General features: G+C 45.2%; 1 protein-coding gene across 2 annotated transcripts in view; it reads left to right on the forward strand.

Annotated features, from left to right (window-relative positions):
* LOC117422289 (astrotactin-2-like) overlaps positions 1-19318 on the forward strand; it is a 643010-nt gene that overhangs the window by 348485 nt on the left and 275207 nt on the right. For both annotated transcript variants that reach the window (XR_009307362.1, XM_058987183.1), the window contains exon 10: positions 7273-7423. Coding sequence is in view for 1 of the 2 variants with exons in the window: in XM_058987183.1 (XP_058843166.1) it covers positions 7273-7423 (151 nt within the window). In the remaining variant the exon portion in view is untranslated. The remainder of the gene's footprint in view (positions 1-7272; positions 7424-19318) is intronic.

Here is a 19318-nt window from a genome sequence, read left to right on the forward strand (position 1 = left end):
ATTTATAGGAATGTGCTATGCATTGTAGGTGAATGATTTGACCCTTAGCAGGGTCAATGAACTAATTTAACCCCACTGCGTTGTGATATTGCAGCGCATCACACCCTGGAGTATCATCATTCGATTATATCACTATCAGTCTTTGGAAGTGAAGATTGAACTCTTTTTTGAAGCTTTGAATTTAACATGCGCTTTTTTAATAATGTTTTGCTTTTCAAAAATAGCCTGTGTCTTAAATTCGAGTACAGTATAGTGATGCGTGTATTAAAATCGGCAACAAAAGACATGACTACCCGTCATGTCTATACCAGACGAATTACAAGAGAAACGTTTACAATTTCAGCTTGGACAGATTGGAAAACACATGTCATTTAGCAGTTGTGGTACTGTCATTCCATTCCATTCCATTCTGTGGCATTTATGAAGTTGGGGCCTTCCAGCACTGCACTGAACAGCTGTGCCAGAGGTATCCAGAGCACTGTGGTACCATGTGGAGACTGTCACTTTAATGTTATGGTTGTGCTGTAATAACATAGCGAGTTTACAATATGACAAATACTTGCATTCAGACACCACAGAATAGTCCCTGTCACGCTGAGACTTGGTTACTATAGCAACTGAAGTGCTAAACACCTGCTTCCCTGCAATTTTCTCCAGCACCTGACTTTTGTACACAAGGGCTTGTTCTGTGTCAAGACAAGCTGTGTGTTTAGAGTTAGGAAATTCGAAAGGTATCGCAGGAGGAAGAGAACAGTCATGTTCATCACTCCTTTCCGTAGCACTTTCTTAACGAGCCTGATTACCCTTCTTAACGAGCCTGATTGCCCTTTTGTTAATTGCTTTAACTCCCTCAAAACGAGCGCAGTCAATTCCCAGAGAGCTCCTGTTGTTCTGGGTTTAAAGGGGAAGCTCATTTCACATTCAAGCAGAAAGTACAAAAAACACAACATATCATCCAGAGAAGGTCATCCCGTACTTCAGGATGTGCAATGCTGTGAAAGAAATACACTTAGCAGTGGAGCTTCATGTATATAATACAGTATATTATCAGCACGTGCATATTTTCAGTTGTATTTAAAGACTTTTGTGAAGCTACCTTTTGTTTTGCATATTGAATAATAGTGTGTTCTCAATGAACTGGTTACCTGCCTGACATTCTATTCCAAGTTGTTTGCTGATTGCAACTCTAAAGGTGGTTATATGCTTGTCCTCTGATTATATGCTTGTCCTCCAAAAGTGGTTGTGTGATGTCCTCTGAATTCCTGGTTGCTATCATTTGAGTCACACGACTCACAGGAGACATAGCGATTGCAATAGAGTTCCAAAGACTGCTCTGGAAACCAGGAATGATTGATATATATATGGTTTAATACCCCAGCATTTTGGACAATCCTAATGAGAAATGCAGTGTTCGAGGTGAGATTTACTAAATGAAAAGCTTTTAGAGACATTGGTTATACCACCCTGGCTTACAGCTTCCCTTTACACAGAACTGGGATCACAAGGCGGCACTGGCCGCAGCATTGCTTTGTGCCTGAGATTGCAGTCTGAAGCCTTTGAAGCATGAAAGCACAGCTGGAGACTGAAAGGGAGCCTCTTTGGCTGATTCTTGTACTAGTCATCTTTATTAAGAGTTTGTGATGCAGGCGATCATACCACTTACACTGTCCTAGAATTATTGGTCAAGGGTTTACTATTTTGACCAGATTTTATAAAAGTTAAAGGGATACTTTATATCATCTATATTATCCTCATATTTAATGTTTAACATTCTATTATATGTATTCTGTATGATTCTCTGTTGTTTTTTCCCTGCTCAGATCATTATTTGCCATGCTTACTAACTACCACGGCAAAAACAAAAGCAAACAACAACAACAACAAAAAAAACACAAGTCTAGACAATTGTGGGGAACTTAATGTATGGCCTGCTTCAGTGCAATATTGCCTACTTTGAAAGGTATGTCCATTTTGACTCCATACAGCACTGCAGGAGATAGGCATTGTTAGTTCCACTTTCAGGAGTGTATAATAACTGTATGGGGTGCTGTGTTCCAGTTACAGGTTAGTTACTCTTGTGCCAGCTTTCTGTTTTTAACAAAAAAGCTAAATGTCACACGGAAAGAGAGTCAAAGCCATTTAGGTGAGCTGTGGGCAGATTCTTGGTATCATTCATCATTGCAGCTAAGTGCCAGCAGCCAGTCAAGGTGTTAAGTTTGTGTCAAGACCTTACAAGCTCCCCAGCTGTTTTCCTGTGCCTCTGCAATAAAGAGTGGTATTCAGAGCCTTAGAAAGCTCCAAGGCCTCAGGTGGCAAAGGTTGGAGCACAATGCAGACTCATGCGTCTGGGATTGGACTGTGCAAGAAAATAAAACACATTGCTGCAGGGCTTGGAATCACAGTAGAGAGCCAGGAGCCGTGTTTGAGAATAGCAAGCAGTAGCCAACATCTCTGTTGAGAGAAAGAAACGTGAAAATCAGCATGAGATTTTAACTTTACAGGAATGAAAATGGGTCATTTTTATCTAGCATTGTGGCAATGTGCCCCGCCCATGTGTGCATTTCTGTGTTGTATGTTGCGTGTGGTGTGTTAATGTTGGTGTATAGAGATGGCTGCACAGGATATAAATGGGTGTGTGCAGCACAAGTTATTTAAAATGTATAATTGTATTTAGGCACGGGATTGCACATCACCACGTGCATTTAAAGTATATAATATGTGAGCACGATGTTGTACATAATTAATTCACGTGCTGGGATTCAAGTGAATAATTAATTAGTAATTGAATCCCAGCACAACAGTATATATAGATGCACGTTTTACTCACTCGGGGTTGGGTGTTCTTCACAGGAATGAATTACAGGACATTATTGGTTTCTGCTCACTTGCTGAATTAAGTAGCTATGGGTCGATGTAAATTGCATGTGTATCAAACATTACATAGGATATAAGCAATGTGCTTGTAAAAGCATGTTTGGAATATATACTGTGTAAGGAATATTAAACAGTTTACAAACTGTGGTTTTCAGAATGTTTAATTGTGTTATCTGGTTTAGGCCCTCAAGCCTCCCTGTAAAGTAAATCTGCCTGCCCGCTTACAATATCTCATGAACCGTTTCTCACGCAGACTTTATTTTTAATGTAATGTACCCTTCATTTAACATGGTCGGCAATATTGTGGTCATGTGGGTTTTTAGTTTCTGGATGATAAGAACCTCTTATAAAATATCAAGAAAAGATGGAGCAATTTCATTGGCTAACAAGTGTTCCAACCTTTACAGATATAGCATGAATTTTAGAACCATTCTGACTGATTCACCTGACAGCTGGTTCACTGTGGTAGGGATGGAGTGGGGGGTGCCATTCTGACTGATTCACCTGACAGCTGGTTCACTGTGGTAGGGATGGAGTGGGGGTGCCATTCTGACTGATTCACCTGACAGCTGGTTCACTGTGGTAGGGATGGAGTGGGGGGTGCCATTCTGACTGATTCACCTGACAGCTGGTTCACTGTGGTAGGGATGGAGTGGGGGTGCCATTCTGACTGATTCACCTGACAGCTGGTTCACTGTGGTAGGGATGGAGTGGGGGTGCCATTCTGACTGATTCACCTGACAGCTGGTTCACTGTGGTAGGGATGGAGTGGGGGTGCCATTCTGACTGATTCACCTGACAGCTGGTTCACTGTGGTAGGGATGGAGTGGGGGGTGCCATTCTGACTGATTCACCTGACAGCTGGTTCACTGTGGTAGGGATGGAGTGGGGGTTGCCATTCTGACTGATTCACCTGACAGCTGGTTCACTGTGGTAGGGATGGAGTGGGGGGTGCCATTCTGACTGATTCACCTGACAGCTGGTTCACTGTGGTAGGGATGGAGTGGGGGTGCCATTCTGACTGATTCACCTGACAGCTTGTTCACTGTGGTAGGGATGAAGTGTGTGTGTGGGGGGGGGGGGGGCATTTTCTAGGCATGCAGATATTAGACCATATTTGAATCTGCTGGGTCTGATTTTGAGGAAGCACGGTAAAACAAAAATCTTAGGGCAATTACATGTGTTGTCATAAAAGAAACTGGAATTTGAATTGATTAAAAGGGAATTAGAATTTCTGAATTGATTTTAAAAGGAATTGGAAATGGAATTGAGCCCAACACTGCATACAGCAAAGCCTTGTCTACTGTATATCCTCTACAGAGTCCAATCAGTCATTTAAAGTAATCTGCAGGTACATTAATATAACATTGTTTTTGACATGGCATGCTGGAATGTAAGTTAGGTCAAACACTAGTTGATCAAATGCATTGAGATCTGAAGAAATGAATGAAGTTGCGTAACTTTGTGTTGCAGGCATCGTTATGAATTCAGTTATTTGTGAACCCTTTCGCTGCTCTGAAAAATACTAACACAAAAATAATATAAAGCCCATACTTCATGCCTGTGTGAAATAATGAATTCCAGATTGTATTTCCTTCTTGTGTGGAGTTTGACACACACAATTCCGAAAAGACCCAACACAGTTAAAGGTTCTGTGCATATTCAAATGTAAAACACTAAATTACTCCCAGTCATTATGACATATGGTAGACGATCTGCACCCGCAGTTTGCTGTTCATAGACCTGTATTATTGTACTCCAGTTTTTTCAGAATGTTTGAGAAAGTGTTCACAGGAATGTTGAAATCTGCAGCGACACCTTTCTTTTCCTTGTATGGTGGTGCATTATCCACAGCTTTCAACACCTCCACTTTTGTCTGCAAGGTTAGTGCACATTTTTGCGCTGCTTCATGGAAATGCGTCATATGATCAGTAGTCCCAAAACAGCAGTGAAATACAGAACAGAGGCACTAATCTGGATGCAAGTGACTACATTTCCCAATATCCTTTACACTCAGCTGCTGTACTAGGGCAATTCATTGTATTCATGTTCTTCCCTGGGAGGGCTCCAAAATAATTTGCACTAACAGGAAATGTATGTTGAGTGAATTTCTATTATAAGAAGTGATTTACAATAAGCGACTGCTTAATTTGTCTGGTACCATGTAGAAAATGTGTAGTATCAGGAAATTCGTCTAATCCAAGTTCGAGAGTTGACTGTATATATAGTGTAGAAAATTGTTTGAAAACTTTTTTCTGTCACTCGCTCCCTCGCTCCGTCACAGCTTGCTGTTCCCTTTTTCAGAATGGGATTGACAGCACCTGCGTTTCAAATAAATCGGTCCTTACCTGGTTAGTTTGAGACACAGTCACCCCCGTCTGCGTCATCATTAAAATCGCTCAAAGCTAACACGCAAATGAGGACACACCCCGAAAGTAATGCTGCTCACTGGTACTAGCACTAGCATTGTGCTCTAGCGTTAGCCCCGGCATCAAAACCGGGCTCCCTGTGTTATTGATTTCAAAGCTTTGAGATATTGTCTGTCTCTGTGTCACTGCCTCGAGTCTAGCCATCAGATGGGAAGGAAACAAAGCAAACAGGACAAGATTCTGAATCTATATTTAGGGTTATGTTTCATACAAGGGAAGACACGGTAAGGGAGTTACAGGGTAAACAGCAGACTAGTGCTGATAACTTCTATTTTAAAATCTCCTCAATTACACATCATGTGTGACCTACTACAGCCTAGCAGATCATATTTAAGATACAGAGCTTTCTGAACCAAGTATATTTCAGTTTTTGGACTGTTTATTGCTTTTAAAATATATTGTCATTTCTTAATGCACAAAATATATCATTTTTATGAATAACGGCTGTTGTGTGCTCCCAATTTACCCAGTACATTCTAAAGAAGATTTAGCATGTCATTAAGCAAAAAGCCCTGCCTCTGTCTTATTATATTCTACAGTCAAGGCGTTTTGCATTACTGTTAATAATGGAGCATGCAGCTCACAGTGATGTGGAACAGTGGTTTGTCTTGGGGGATCTTAGCATATCTAAGTGAGTTTGTGGGAGTTGCTTAAGTTATAATTCTATTTTTCTTAATTTAGTATGAATGTCCTTAATCTGAAAATTATACAGCTTTATAGAAAAAGAGTAATATATTTAGCATTCCGTTATGAAAAAGAAAACTGTATATAGTGTATATAGTATGTATATAGTATGTCGTATAGTATGTCTTATAAATCCATAATTAAATTGAGTGGAGCATGCAGCCTCTGTCTGAATTATTAGCATGACGCCTGATATATTTTACACAATTCCAATATATTTCTGTCACTGATTTCTAGAACACACCGCTACAAGTATATATATGAAATACTGTTGTTCCTTCACAACAGTCAAGTCATTATTTCTGTTAGGAGTAAACAACTTATTAAAGATTCTATGCCTTTTCTTCAAAGTCGTTTATATGTGTAGGTACTCCCCGTCAAACATTATCAATGCATCACACAAAGCATTGAGTCTCTTTTTCATTCATTTACAAGTGCCGGCTTTCCAGAGCTACAGGTGAGCCTTCAAGTATTATGTGTAACCTCTGGTTGCTGCAGATACAAACAGAAGCATGTTTTTAAAGACTCATGAGGGGTAGACAAGATTTGAATTTGGAAATGTTTAGGGGGCAAAACCAGAAATGATATATGCTTTTCCACATGCACACATTATGGTGTTTGTAGTTTGAGAGTTTCTGTTTTTGTTTTACTCCTGTGTATTATACTTTGTGAATTCCAGTTAACAGCTTGGCTGTGTCACATTTTAAAATGTGGCAGTGCCATGCTTTAGTGACTGGATGAGGTAACTGTGCATTTAGGAATGGCAGCATGGTGATGGGGTTTTACTTTGATCGACCTGTTCAAAATGTTTTTGGAAGATGGCTGAGAAAATTGATTTTGCTGCAAGGATTTCCAAAAGCTATTGACCTGAACTGAAACTCAAATGGGTGATTTATTATGTTGCATGGTCATTATCACTACGCTGTGAATATTGTGGCAGTCCTGTATAAATAAAGAATCCGGACTCAATCATCACACACACATGTAGACGTCAGCTATAATGCACTGGCATTATGCATCCTGTCCCTGCTGGTGAGATGAGGTTCAACGCTTCAGAAGCATGAATGCAGAGCAGCCTGGCCCTTTTGCATAGTAGTTAAGACTCACTGGCAGTGAGCGTGGTTGTCGGTTCTCGGCCAGCTTCTGCCCTGTTACATATACAAATGCTAGAAAGAAGATAAAGACGTGTATCTTTTTTATATCCTAGAAGTTAAATCCAATTCGCTGTTTGTGTATGTTTTTGGTTTGTCCTATGATTGTGAATGTGTTGTTTTTCTCATCATAGGGAAGAAGCTCTGATGTCTACATATTTCGAAACCATTGATGATCTCCTTTCTTCCTTCGGGCCGGTGAGGGACTGTACCAAGGAAAATGGGGGATGTAGAAAAAACTACAAGTGTATTTCAGACAGGAAGGTGGACTCTTCAGGATGCATGGTAGGTGCATGTGACTTTTCAAGTGGCTGTCATGATGCTATATTGAAACCCTTCCTTCCTGGCTGCCAGCTCTCCATTATGAAACAAAAAAACCAGCAGAAAAAGACAACTAGCCTGACACAGGACTGATCAGCTCTATAAGGAACTCAGACAAACGTTTTGGCGAATGCCATCATCTGTTTCAGCTAATATGCCTTCAGTGCAGACGAAGACATTGACCGAAACGGCATGCTGCCTTTCCCATCTAAACCATTAAGGGGTTGCAGTTATGGATGAACTCATTTAAAATTGATTGGATTGTAACGGAGACAGGTGTTTATTTAACCCCACCAAACTGCTCAGTGTCTTGTATTTGACCTTGCTTTGTCATTTGGAAACACACTCATTTTTACTCATGAATCCTTTAATAAAAACATTTACATATTACGTGAAAAGGCAGCTGCTGATAAGACACACATATTTACATTTTATTGACTACAAGATGTGACCTGAAAACTAATGGCTTTAAATTGATTTCAGGAGCAATTTCACAAGATAAATGAGAACAAGTTTAGATAAATATTCCACAAAATGATGTTTGAGATGTGTTCTTTTGGTCTTAAATTATAAGGCAGTATTGGCCTAACAGGCTGTACAGACACATAACTACATAAACTGCTTTAATCAGCAATACGCTTCACTGAATAATGCAAATATGGGTTAAGGACTACAGTATGCATTTCATTAGTACTGCATTATTTGTGAATATTTGGTGTACATATATATATATATATATTGTGGTAGCATGGCTTGCGGCCAAGACAGACAACGAAGGAAAATAGCACAAACACAGGAACTGTAGTTCAGCACTGTCCGCACACTTTTAATAAACACAAAACAAAAAACACAGGAACAAAATAACAGTTTGAACAAAACCCTACACACAAAACTCTTCAAAATAAACAAAACAGCGCCCAAGCCTCGCTATCACCGGACCTTTCTCACTCGTTTCACTCCTTCTCAGCTCCACGCTCTCCTACACAACCCCCCCCCCCAAACATTCATCCTTTGTTTTCTTTTATAGGATATATATGCACCCACCCCTCATTATATCGCAAGCGTTTTTATTAAGCAACGGCTGACCCAAAGTCTTAGAACCATGGCATATGAACAGCTGTTCTGTTTGCCTCACAGTCCTTATGCGGTCAATATAACACCTCAATGCCCGCACAGGGCAGAGCATGTGTAACCGCTCTTCCTCTGGGGAAGAAAAAGGAGGAGGATGGAACGCCATCAACTCGACTCGTTGGTTCATGTGAAACGGGGATATGACCTTGGGTAAAAAGGCCGGATTTGGACGCATGGAGACCTTAGAACCGTCTCCTGCGAAACGAGTACATGATGAATGCACCGAAAGTACATGTAACTCGCCCACGCGTTTCGCTGATACCACTGATAGCAAAAACGCAGTCTTTATAGACACGAACTTCATATCCACACTGTGTAGAGGCTCGAACGGTGCCTTTATCAAGGCTCCATGACGGTAAACTGGTCGACCTTGGAGGCCGCAAGCGTCTTGCGCCCATTAGGAACTGAGATGCCAGAAAATGGCAACCAGGTGATAACCCGTCAATGCGTACATGGCAAGCCGAAATAGTGGCTAAATACACTTTAAGTGTAGACGGAGATTTCCCCTCATCTAGCAGCTTCTGCAGAAACTGTAATATCATTGCCATAGGGCAGGAGACCGGGTCATGGCCCTCAGCCAGACACCAACTCTGAAACAATTGCCACTTATACGCATACTGCGACCGAGTAGAGGGCGCTCTCGCACTCTGAATGGTCGATATAACCGCCGTCGAAAGCCCTAAGGCTGACAGGCGCTCCCGTTCAGGGTACAAGCCATTAACTGCATGAGTTTGGGGTTTGGGTGCCATAGCCCTCCTTGGGCTTGGGACAACAGGTCCGCTCGCAGAGGGAGCTCCCTCGGGCGACCGTGCAACAACTGCACCAGACTCGGGAACCATATCCTCCGAGGCCACCGAGGAGCGATCAGAATCACTGTCGCTTGCTCTACCCTGACCTTCTCCAAGAAGGCGGGGAGCATCGGAATCGGTGGAAATGCATACAGGAGCCCTGGCGGCCATTCGTGAGCCAGTGCATCGACTCCTAGGGGGCTGTCGAAGTCCTTCACCGAGAACCATAGGGGACAGTGCGTGGTCTCTCGCGAAGTGAAGAGATCGACTTGCGCTGTGCCGAACCAGTTCCAAATGCGCTCTACCACCCGAGGGTGAAGACGCCATTCGCCTGCAAGAGGACCTCCTCTGGACAGGAGATCCGCTGCGTAATTGACTTTGCCCGGTAGGTGAACCGCACGCAGAGAGGCTAAACGCGGTTGTGCCCAAAGCAACAGCCGTGTTACCATCCGGTGAAGACCAGGGGACCGCAAGCCGCCCTGGCGGTTGATATACGCCACTACCGTGGTGTTGTCTGACCGCACTAACACGTGCTTGCCTAGAAGCACTGGCAAGAAGTGCCGAAGGGCGAGGTCCACCGCTCTGAGTTCCAGAGCATTGATGTGGGCCGACCTCCAGGGTCCTGACCACACTCCGCGAGTCCCCGACCCGTTCGAGACTGCTCCCCAACCCTGGTTGGAAGCGTCGGTCGTAATAACCTCCCTTCGGAAGATGGGACCCAAGCGTATGCCCTGGCGGATGTTCGACGGGACTTTCCACCAGCGCAGTGCTTCCCAGCAGGTTCGGGATACCCTCAACCTGCGGTGTTGTCTCTCCGCGGATGCAACGTGAAGGCATTGAACCAGGCCTGCAGAGGTCTCTGGTGTAGTAAGCCCAAAGGAAGGGCTTGCGAGGCGGCAGCCATCAACCCCAGCATGCGCTGACACAGCTCCATGCTGACTGTTTCTCTCAACCTGAATAGGGAGAGACACCGCTCCAGCGAGGCAACTCTTTGTGTCGACAGGGTCGCTTCCATGGACACAGAGTCCAGATGCAGACCCAAGAATTCGGTCTGTTGGCTCGGCACGAGGCGGCTCTTTTCTGAATTGACCTTCAGACCTAGCCGGTGAAGATGGTTTGTAACCATCACTGTGTGCTGTGCCAACTGCTCCTTTGACTGCGCGCAGACGAGCCAGTCGTCCAGATAGTTCAGCAGTCGGACGCCTTGAGCCCGCAAGGGAGCTAAAATGGCATCCATACACTTCGAAAAGGTTTGAGGAGCTAGTGACAGGTCGAATGGAAGGACACAAAACTCGTAGACCCTGCTCTGAAATGCGAATCGTAGGTACTTCCTGTGACCCGGACAGATGGGAACGTGAAATTATGCATCTGTGAGGTCTACGGTGGTAAACCAGTCGCCCTGCCGGACAGACTGGACAATGTGCCTGTGCGTAAGCATCTTGAACGACAACACCCGTAGGTACAGTGCCTTGCGAAAGTATTCGGCCCCCTTGAACTTTGCGACCTTTTGCCACATTTCAGGCTTCAAACATAAAGATATGAAACTGTAATTTTGTGTGAAGAATCAACAACAAGTGGGACACAATCATGAAGTGGAACGAAATTTATTGGATATTTCAAACTTTTTTAACAAATAAAAAACTGAAAAATTGGGCGTGCAAAATTATTCAGCCCCTTTGCTTTCAGTGCAGCAAACTCTCTCCAGAAGTTCAGTGAGGATCTCTGAATGATCCAATGTTGACCTAAATGACTAATGATGATAAATAGAATCCACCTGTGTGTAATCAAGTCTCCGTATAAATGCACCTGCACTGTGATAGTCTCAGAGGTCCATTTAAAGCGCAGAGAGCATCATGAAGAACAAGGAACACACCAGGCAGGTCCGAGATACTGTTGTGGAGAAGTTTAAAGCCGGATTTAGATACAAAAAGATTTCCCAAGCTTTAAACATCCCAAGGAGCACTGTGCAAGCGACAATATTGAAATGGAAGGAGTATCAGACCACTGCAAAAACTTTCAGCTCATACAAGGAGAAGACTGATCAGAGATGCAGCCAAGAGGCCCATGATCACTCTGGATGAACTGCAGAGATCTACAGCTGAGGTGGGAGACTCTGTCCATAGGACAACAATCAGTCGTATACTGCACAAATCTAGCCTTTATGGAAGAGTGGCAAGAAGAAAGCCATTTCTTAAAGATATCCATAAAAAGTGTTGTTTACAGTTTGCCACAAGCCACCTGGGAGACACACCAAACATGTGGAAGAAGGTGCTCTGGTCAGATGAAACCAAAATCGAACTTTTTGGCAACAATGCAAAACGTTATGTTTGGCGTAAAAGCAACACAGCTCATCACCCTGAACACACCATCCCCACTGTCAAACATGGTGGTGGCAGCATCATGGTTTGGGCCTGCTTTTCTTCAGCAGGGACAGGGAAGATGGTTAAAATTGATGGGAAGATGGATGGAGCCAAATACAGGACCATTCTGGAAGAAAACCTGATGGAGTCTGCAAAAGACCTGAGACTGGGACGGAGATTTGTCTTCCAACAAGACAATGATCCAAAACATAAAGCAAAATCTACAATGGAATGGTTCACAAATAAACATATCCAGGTGTTAGAATGGCCAAGTCAAAGTCCAGACCTGAATCCAATCGAGAATCTGTGGAAAGAACTGAAAACTGCTGTTCACAAATGCTCTCCATCCAACCTCACTGAGCTCGAGCTGTTTTGCAAGGAGGAATGGGCAAAAATTTCAGTCTCTCGATGTGCAAAACTGATAGAGACATACCCCAAGCGACTTACAGCTGTAATCGCAGCAAAAGGTGGCGCTACAAAGTATTAACTTAAGGGGGCTGAATAATTTTGCACGCCCAATTTTTCAGTTTTTTATTTGTTAAAAAAGTTTGAAATATCCAATAAATTTCGTTCCACTTCATGATTGTATCCCACTTGTTGTTGATTCTTCACAAAAAATTACAGTTTCATATCTTTATGTTTGAAGCCTGAAATGTGGCAAAAGGTCGCAAAGTTCACTGTATTTGTTCAGTAGTCGCAGATCTAAAATAGGGCGGAGCCCGCCGCCCTTTTTTGGCACTAGGAAGTACTTGGAGTAGAACCCCTGGTCGGTCAGAGCAGGGTCTACTAGTTGAATGGCACGCTTCTTGAGCAATGCCTGTATTTCCGCATTTAGAGCTGAGGACTGAACTGAGTCCTTCACTGCAGTTACCACCACTCCCCTGAAGGGAGGGGTTTTAACCGGAACTGAAGGGTGTACCCGGTGAGTATAGTTTTGCGCACCCAGATGTCGTTGGTGCATTGTTGCCAGAACAGGAGCTGTGGAACAGTGTAGGGGTGGGTTAACGGCTGCCGGGGTTTCTCAGGGCTGCTTAGGCTGTGCTCGCTCACGAGGGGCCTGGCCAGAGCCACGAGGACGCGGTCTGCCACCTCCTCTAGGGTGCCACCCTCCGCGCTGCGGTCTTGCAAACGCGGGTTGGCTGCGTGCTGAAACCCCCAAAGGGGCGGTTTTACTGCCCTGTGGGTGCGCTTGCTGCTGCGGCGGTGCCCTGAGCCACTGGCGCTCCTGTGGTTGCCTTGGCTGGAAGGGTTTGCTTGGCCACATCTTTGCCAACTGCTGCGACGCCTCACGCGCCTTGACAGAGCGTTGCAGCATCTCCTCAACCGCTGGGCCAAACGAGTGCCCCAGGGATATAGGAGCATCTAGCAATGGGACCTTATCAGGCTCCTGTACCCTGGCCTGCGAGAGCCAGAGCTGCCTTCTTGCCACCACAAGAGAAGCATGTCCTGCCCTGTGCTCGCGCATTCAGCTGAGCAAGCTTAACCAAAAGCTGCGCAACTGCACCCAGCTCGGTCCTAAGTCGAACAGATGGGAACTCAGGCAGATCACGAATCAGCGCCGCCTGGTAGACCGTCAGGAGGCTGGCCACGTTAGACAGCCTAACTGCCTCTGTAGCCGCGGCATACCCCTTTTTCAGGTGGGCCTCCGTAATCCTACACTGCCTGTTAGGGCAGGAGGGGTCCTTAGCCAGCCCCGATAATGTCGGCGCCTTTACTAGCGCGGCGAACACAGCGCCCACTGGTGGAAAGGACGCTAACCCAGCTTCGCTCGCCCCGTGCATGGTGAAGGCCGAAGCCTTACAAGAAGTTGCAGGGGCGGAGGCCGGGGCCCCCCAGGTGGACTGCACCTCCTTAATAAAATCCGGGAATGCCGGGAGCATCCTGGACTGAAGGGGCGGAGCCGATGGCAACTCAAATAGAGAGCGTCGTGTTGGCTCTAACGCAGGCCAGTCCACGCCTAAGTGACGGGCTGCCCTCTCCACCACTGACCAGATAGGGTCATTAGTATCCAGCACTTCAGGGTCGTCCTGCCCAGAGTGCTGGGATGCCATCTCAGGCTCTGTGTTCTCTTCAAAGAGCGGATCTGCGTCAGATGCGTCCCTTGAGACAGCATCGGCGTCCCACTCTACTTCCTGGGGTTGGCCGTGAGGCACTGGTGGAGGAACCATCGGCTGACTAGCGAGGTGAGACGTCACCGGCGGCGTCACAACAGATGACGGTGGGGCCGAGACGGTGTGCGACAAGCCCGAGGATGAGGAATGACCTCCAACCGCCTTCCTAGCTCTCTGGCGAAGGGTGCACGTCTGAAACCCCGCACATAGCTGGCAGTATGCCCTATCTGCCAGGGCAGATGCGGCATGGTCCGGCTCCAAGCATGCGACGCAGTCCTCATGTGGGTCGCTGGCAGGCAACTTGGCCTGGCAGGTCACGCAGCGGTGGAACCCAGACATGGTGTATAGCCTTCGCAAGCACTGACGAGCAGTAGCGAGCGAGGATCACCGATGTGCGTGCGTGGAACGCCGAAGCGTCTAGCACTGACGTCGAGCACCGAAGTGCGTGCGTCGAACGCCGAAGCGTCGGGCACCAAGCGTCGAGCACCTGAAGTGCGTGCGTCGAGCGGCGCCGCGTCAAGCGCCGAGGTGCGTGCGTTGAGCGTCGAGGGTGCGTGCGTCGAGTGTCGAGGGTGCGTGCGTCGAGTTCGAGGGTGCGTGCGTCGAACACCGAGCGTCGAGCGCCGAAGCGTCGAGCACCGAGGTGCGTGCGTCGAGGGTCGAGGGTGCGTGCGTCGAGCGCCGAAGCGTCAAGCGTCGAGCGCCGAAGCGTCGTGCACCGAGCGTCAAGCACCGAAGCGTCGAGGGTGCGTGCGTCGAGTGTCGAGGGTGCGTGCGTCGAGTGTCGAGGGTGCGTGCGTCGAGTGTCGAGGGTGCGTGCTTCGAACACCGAGGGTGCGTGCGTCGAACACCGAGCGTCGAGCGCCGAAGCGTCGAGCACCGAGGTGCGTGCGTCGAGCGTCGAGGGTGCGTGCGTCGAGCGCCGAAGCGTCAAGCGTCGAGCGCCGAAGCGTCGAGCACCGAGCGTCAAGCACCGAAGCGTCGAGCACCAAACATCGAGCGCCGAGCGTCGAGCACCGAGCGTCGAGCACCGAGCGTCGAGCACCGAAGCGTCGAGCACCAAGCGTCGAGCGTCGAGCACCGAGCACCGAGCGTCGAGCACCGAGCGTCGAGCACCGAGCGTCGAGCACCGAGCACCAAGCGCTGATGGAACGTGCACCGAGCGTCGAGCGCCGAAGCGTCGAGCGTCGAGCACTGAGCCCCAAGTGCAGAAGCACTAAGCACCACGCGCAGAAGCGCTGCACAAAGCACCGAAGCGCTGAACCAAGCGCACAAGCACTGACACCAAAAGCGCCGAAGCGCGAGTACCGAGCGTGGAACGCTAGCACAGACGCCTACGCGTCAGCTGACCCGCCAAGCGGAGACGCTAAGTGCTGGTACGGTGTCTGATGCTGTGCAATACTTACCTGATGGTGCTGGGGATTTTGCACGTTGGTGGTTGTCTTCCTCTGTAAAGTGCAAGGGAACTTTTTTTTTTTTTTTTGTTGGACGCTGCAGCAATAATACAAGTAAGAGGGTGTAGTACAATTACCACGTGGTGGGAACGCGCCGCGGTGGGGGAGGAACACTGCAGAGCAGACTACACGCACACGCACGGTCTAGCCGAAGCTAGACCGAGGATGCAGATATGTGTACACAATATATATAACAATATATATACACACAATAATATACAAAAAACCCAAACACAATAAATATAGTAAGAACAGAGGAAAGACGGAGAGACCACGAAGAAACGCGATGCAAAAGCAAAGCGAGAAGGAGTATATAAAGTAAACAATATATATATCCTAACAAATAATAATAATAATAACAATAATAATCACTGAAATAAACTCAGAGAAGGGGATAAACCAGCTTCTCAAGCCTAAGCTTATGGAGTACAATCAGTGTACAGCTCTAAGTCCTACCGCTACTGAGGCTGAAGGCAAAAGAGGAAGTGACTCTCTGCGCATTGCGTATAGTAAGCTCCCAGGGGGGCGGGCTTACACGACAGCTTGCGCGGAGGCCTATCGGCAGCTTTGACATAAAGCTCAGCCAATCCCTACTGCCTGACGGCAATGTCCCATACCTTGATGGTTATTTTCGACTTGAAAGGGAACCCTTATTACCCCTGGTTTTTAATGCTATTTTATCCTGTTCTTCAAGACTGAGCTTGATCTATAGCATCTTTAAATGGATTCTTCTTTTTGTACTCAATGTTGTATCAGCCTATCAGAAGTCAACAAGCCATCCAATTACTACACAAAGCAACGAATCAAGCTCAACCATCTAAATATATCACTACATTTTCACATGGGTGTTGCTGTTGTGATTCCTTGTCAGGAATTCCTGCCTCTGTCTGTCTGTTGTTTTCTGGTGTTCCATTCTGCCACAATACATAATATATGCTGGTATATTTGCTTTATTTTGATGACATATACTATATTTTATTCAGTTAATTATCCTGTCCCTAGCCTCTGTTCTAACCTTAAAGAGTACGTAGTGGGGTTCTGAAAAATATAACGTTACGCGTCCCCACATGTTGCTAGTGCACTGACACTGACAGTGTAAGGATTATCGCCCCACGTTGTCAAACAGGTAACACAGCAATAACGAGCCATGATGTAATACAGAACAGAAAAGCCACAGCACTTGCTGTTATGCTTTTTGGTTGTTGTTTTTAATCGCTCTCCTGCAGTGATTTAGAGGACAGATCTCAAACCCCAATGCACTAGAGCGGCCAATTTAAAAAGAGCTTTGAAACAGACTTTAAAATTATAAGTTTAAAAAGTTGTCAGGATGTTAACACTGAAAAGAACAATTACAGGTAAGCTATTTAAACAGTAGTAGCAGCATGTGGGGGCGACGTGTAGTGCTATGTTTGTCGGAACCCCGCTACGTACTGTTTAACCCAATGAGTGTGAAATGGCCTTGTCCTTGAAAAGCTCATGTTGTGCCTCTAGCTTGGGAGTTGTCAGGGCGGGTGATGGAAACAGACTGTGACCCTTACATAGAGGATATACAAGGGTCTTCCTTTTGATATTACTGTTAAGCAAGACCTACACCAACGAATGGTGTATGAGGTGCTGACCAATATCTCCAACTATAAACCCTTGGGATTGGAAAGGAAAAAGTAACACTGTCCTGAAATTGGTATACAGAGCTGCACTGCTAGCATAAAATCAAGGAACCTCAAGCCAAGCAGCTTTGGAAAAACTCCATACAGCCAGTTACTGTTCAAGGAAACACTAAACTGGCAGCTATAAGTGGTTTGGGCATACAGTCATGGGGTTGTTATTATTTGTTTATTTAGCAGATGCCTTTATCCAAGGCGACTTACAGAAACTAGGGTGTGTGAACTGTGCATCAGCTGCAGAGTCACTTACAATTACACCTCACCCGAAAGACAGAGCACAAGGAGGTTAAGTGACTTGCTCAGGGTCACACAATGAGTCAGTGGCTGAGGTGGGATTTGAATCGGGGACCTCCTGGTTACAAGCCCTTTTAAGAACATAAGAAGAAGAACATAAGAAAGTTTACAAACGAGAGGAGGCCATTCAGCCCATCTTGCTCGTTTGGTTGTTAGTAGCTTATTGATCCCAGAATCTCATCAAGCAGCTTCTTGAAGGATCCCAGGGTGTCAGCTTCAACAACATTACTGGGGAGTTGGTTCCAGACCCTCACAATTCTCTGTGTAAAAAGTGCCTCCTATTTTCTGTTCTGAATGCCCCTTTATCTAATCTCCATTTATGACCCCTGGTCCTTTTTTCTTTTTTCAAGTCAAAGAAGTCCCCCGGGTTGACATTGTCTATACCTTTTAGGATTTTGAATGTTTGAATCAGATCGCCGCGTAGTCTTCTTTGTTCAAGACTGAATAGATTCAATTCTTTTAGCCTGTCTGCATACAACATGCCTTTTAAACCCGGGATAATTCTGGTTGCTCTTCTTTGCACTCTTTCTAGAGCAGCAATATCCTTTTTGTAACGAGGTACCAGAACTGAACACAATATTCTAGGTGAGGTCTTACTAATGCATTGTAGAGTTTTAACATTACTTCCCTTGATTTAAATTCAACACTTCTCACAATATATCCAAGCATCTTGTTAGCCTTTTTTATAGCTTCCCCACATTGTCTAGATGAAGACATTTCTGAGTCAACATAAACTCCTAGGTCTTTTTCATAGTTCCCTTCTTCAATTTCACTATCTCCCATATGATATTTATAATGAACATTTTTATTGCCCGCATGCAATACTTTACACTTTTCTCTATTAAATTTCATTTGCCATGTGTCTGCCCAATTTTGAATGCGGTCTGGATCATTTTGAATGACCTTTGCTGCTTCAACAGTGTCTGCCACTCCTCCTATTTTTGTGTCGTCTGCAAATTGAACGAGTTTGCTTACTATATCAGAGTCTAAATCATTAATGTAGATTAGGAATAGCAGAGGACCTAATACTGATCCCTGTGGTACACCACTGGTTACCTCACTCCATTTCGAGGTTTCTCCTCTAATCAGTACTTTCTGTTTTCTACATGTTAACCACTCCCTAATCCATGTGCATGCATTTCCTTGAATCCCTACTGCGTTCAGTTTGAGAATTAATCTTTTATGCGGGACTTTGTCAAAAGCTTTCTGGAAATCTAAATAGACCATGTCGTATGCTTTGCAGTTGTCCATTTTCAATGTTGCATCCTCAAAAAAGTCAAGTAGGTTAGTTAGACATGATCTCCCTTTCCTAAAACCATGCTGGCTGTCTCCCAGGATATTGTTACCATATAGGTAATTTTCCATTTTGGATCTTATTATAGTTTCCATAAGTTTACATATAATAGAAGTCAGGCTTATTGGTCTGTAGTTACCTGGTTCAGTTTTGTCTCCCTTTTTGTATTACGTTTGCTATTTTCCAGTCTGTCGGTACAACCCCTGTGTCAAGAGACTGTTGCATGATCTTGGTTAGCGGCTTGTAAATAACTTCTTTCATTTCTTTGAGTACTATTGGGAGGATCTCATCCGGCCCAGGGGATTTGTTTATTTTAAGAGCTCCTAGTCCCTTTAACACTTCTGCCTCTGTTATGCTAAAGTTATTTAAAACTGGATAGGAACAGGTCGACATGTGGGGCATGTTGTCCGTGTCCTCCTTTGTAAAAACCTGTGAAAAGTAATCATTTAATATATTTGCTATTTTTTTTTCTTGATCTATGATTTTGCCATTTGTGTCTCTTAGACAACCACTGGACCACACAGCCTTCTTTGCTATGTTCTTACCCTGAAGGACTGTATGAAGGAATGATAACAATCCAGGCCAGTTGTTGGCAGCGTTAAAACTAGACAAAAAAAACAATTATTAAAGATAACAAGAACTGGGTAAAGGCAGTGGCATTAGGATGTGTGCCAGTGTTTGCATTAACAATGTAGAAAGCATCCTAGAAATATCCCACTTGTTCTGAATGTATCCGAGCGATTTAGAGTAACATGGAAATAAA

Source organism: Acipenser ruthenus, chromosome 15, assembly GCF_902713425.1.
Source record: "Acipenser ruthenus chromosome 15, fAciRut3.2 maternal haplotype, whole genome shotgun sequence".
Classification (NCBI taxonomy): domain Eukaryota; kingdom Metazoa; phylum Chordata; class Actinopteri; order Acipenseriformes; family Acipenseridae; genus Acipenser; species Acipenser ruthenus.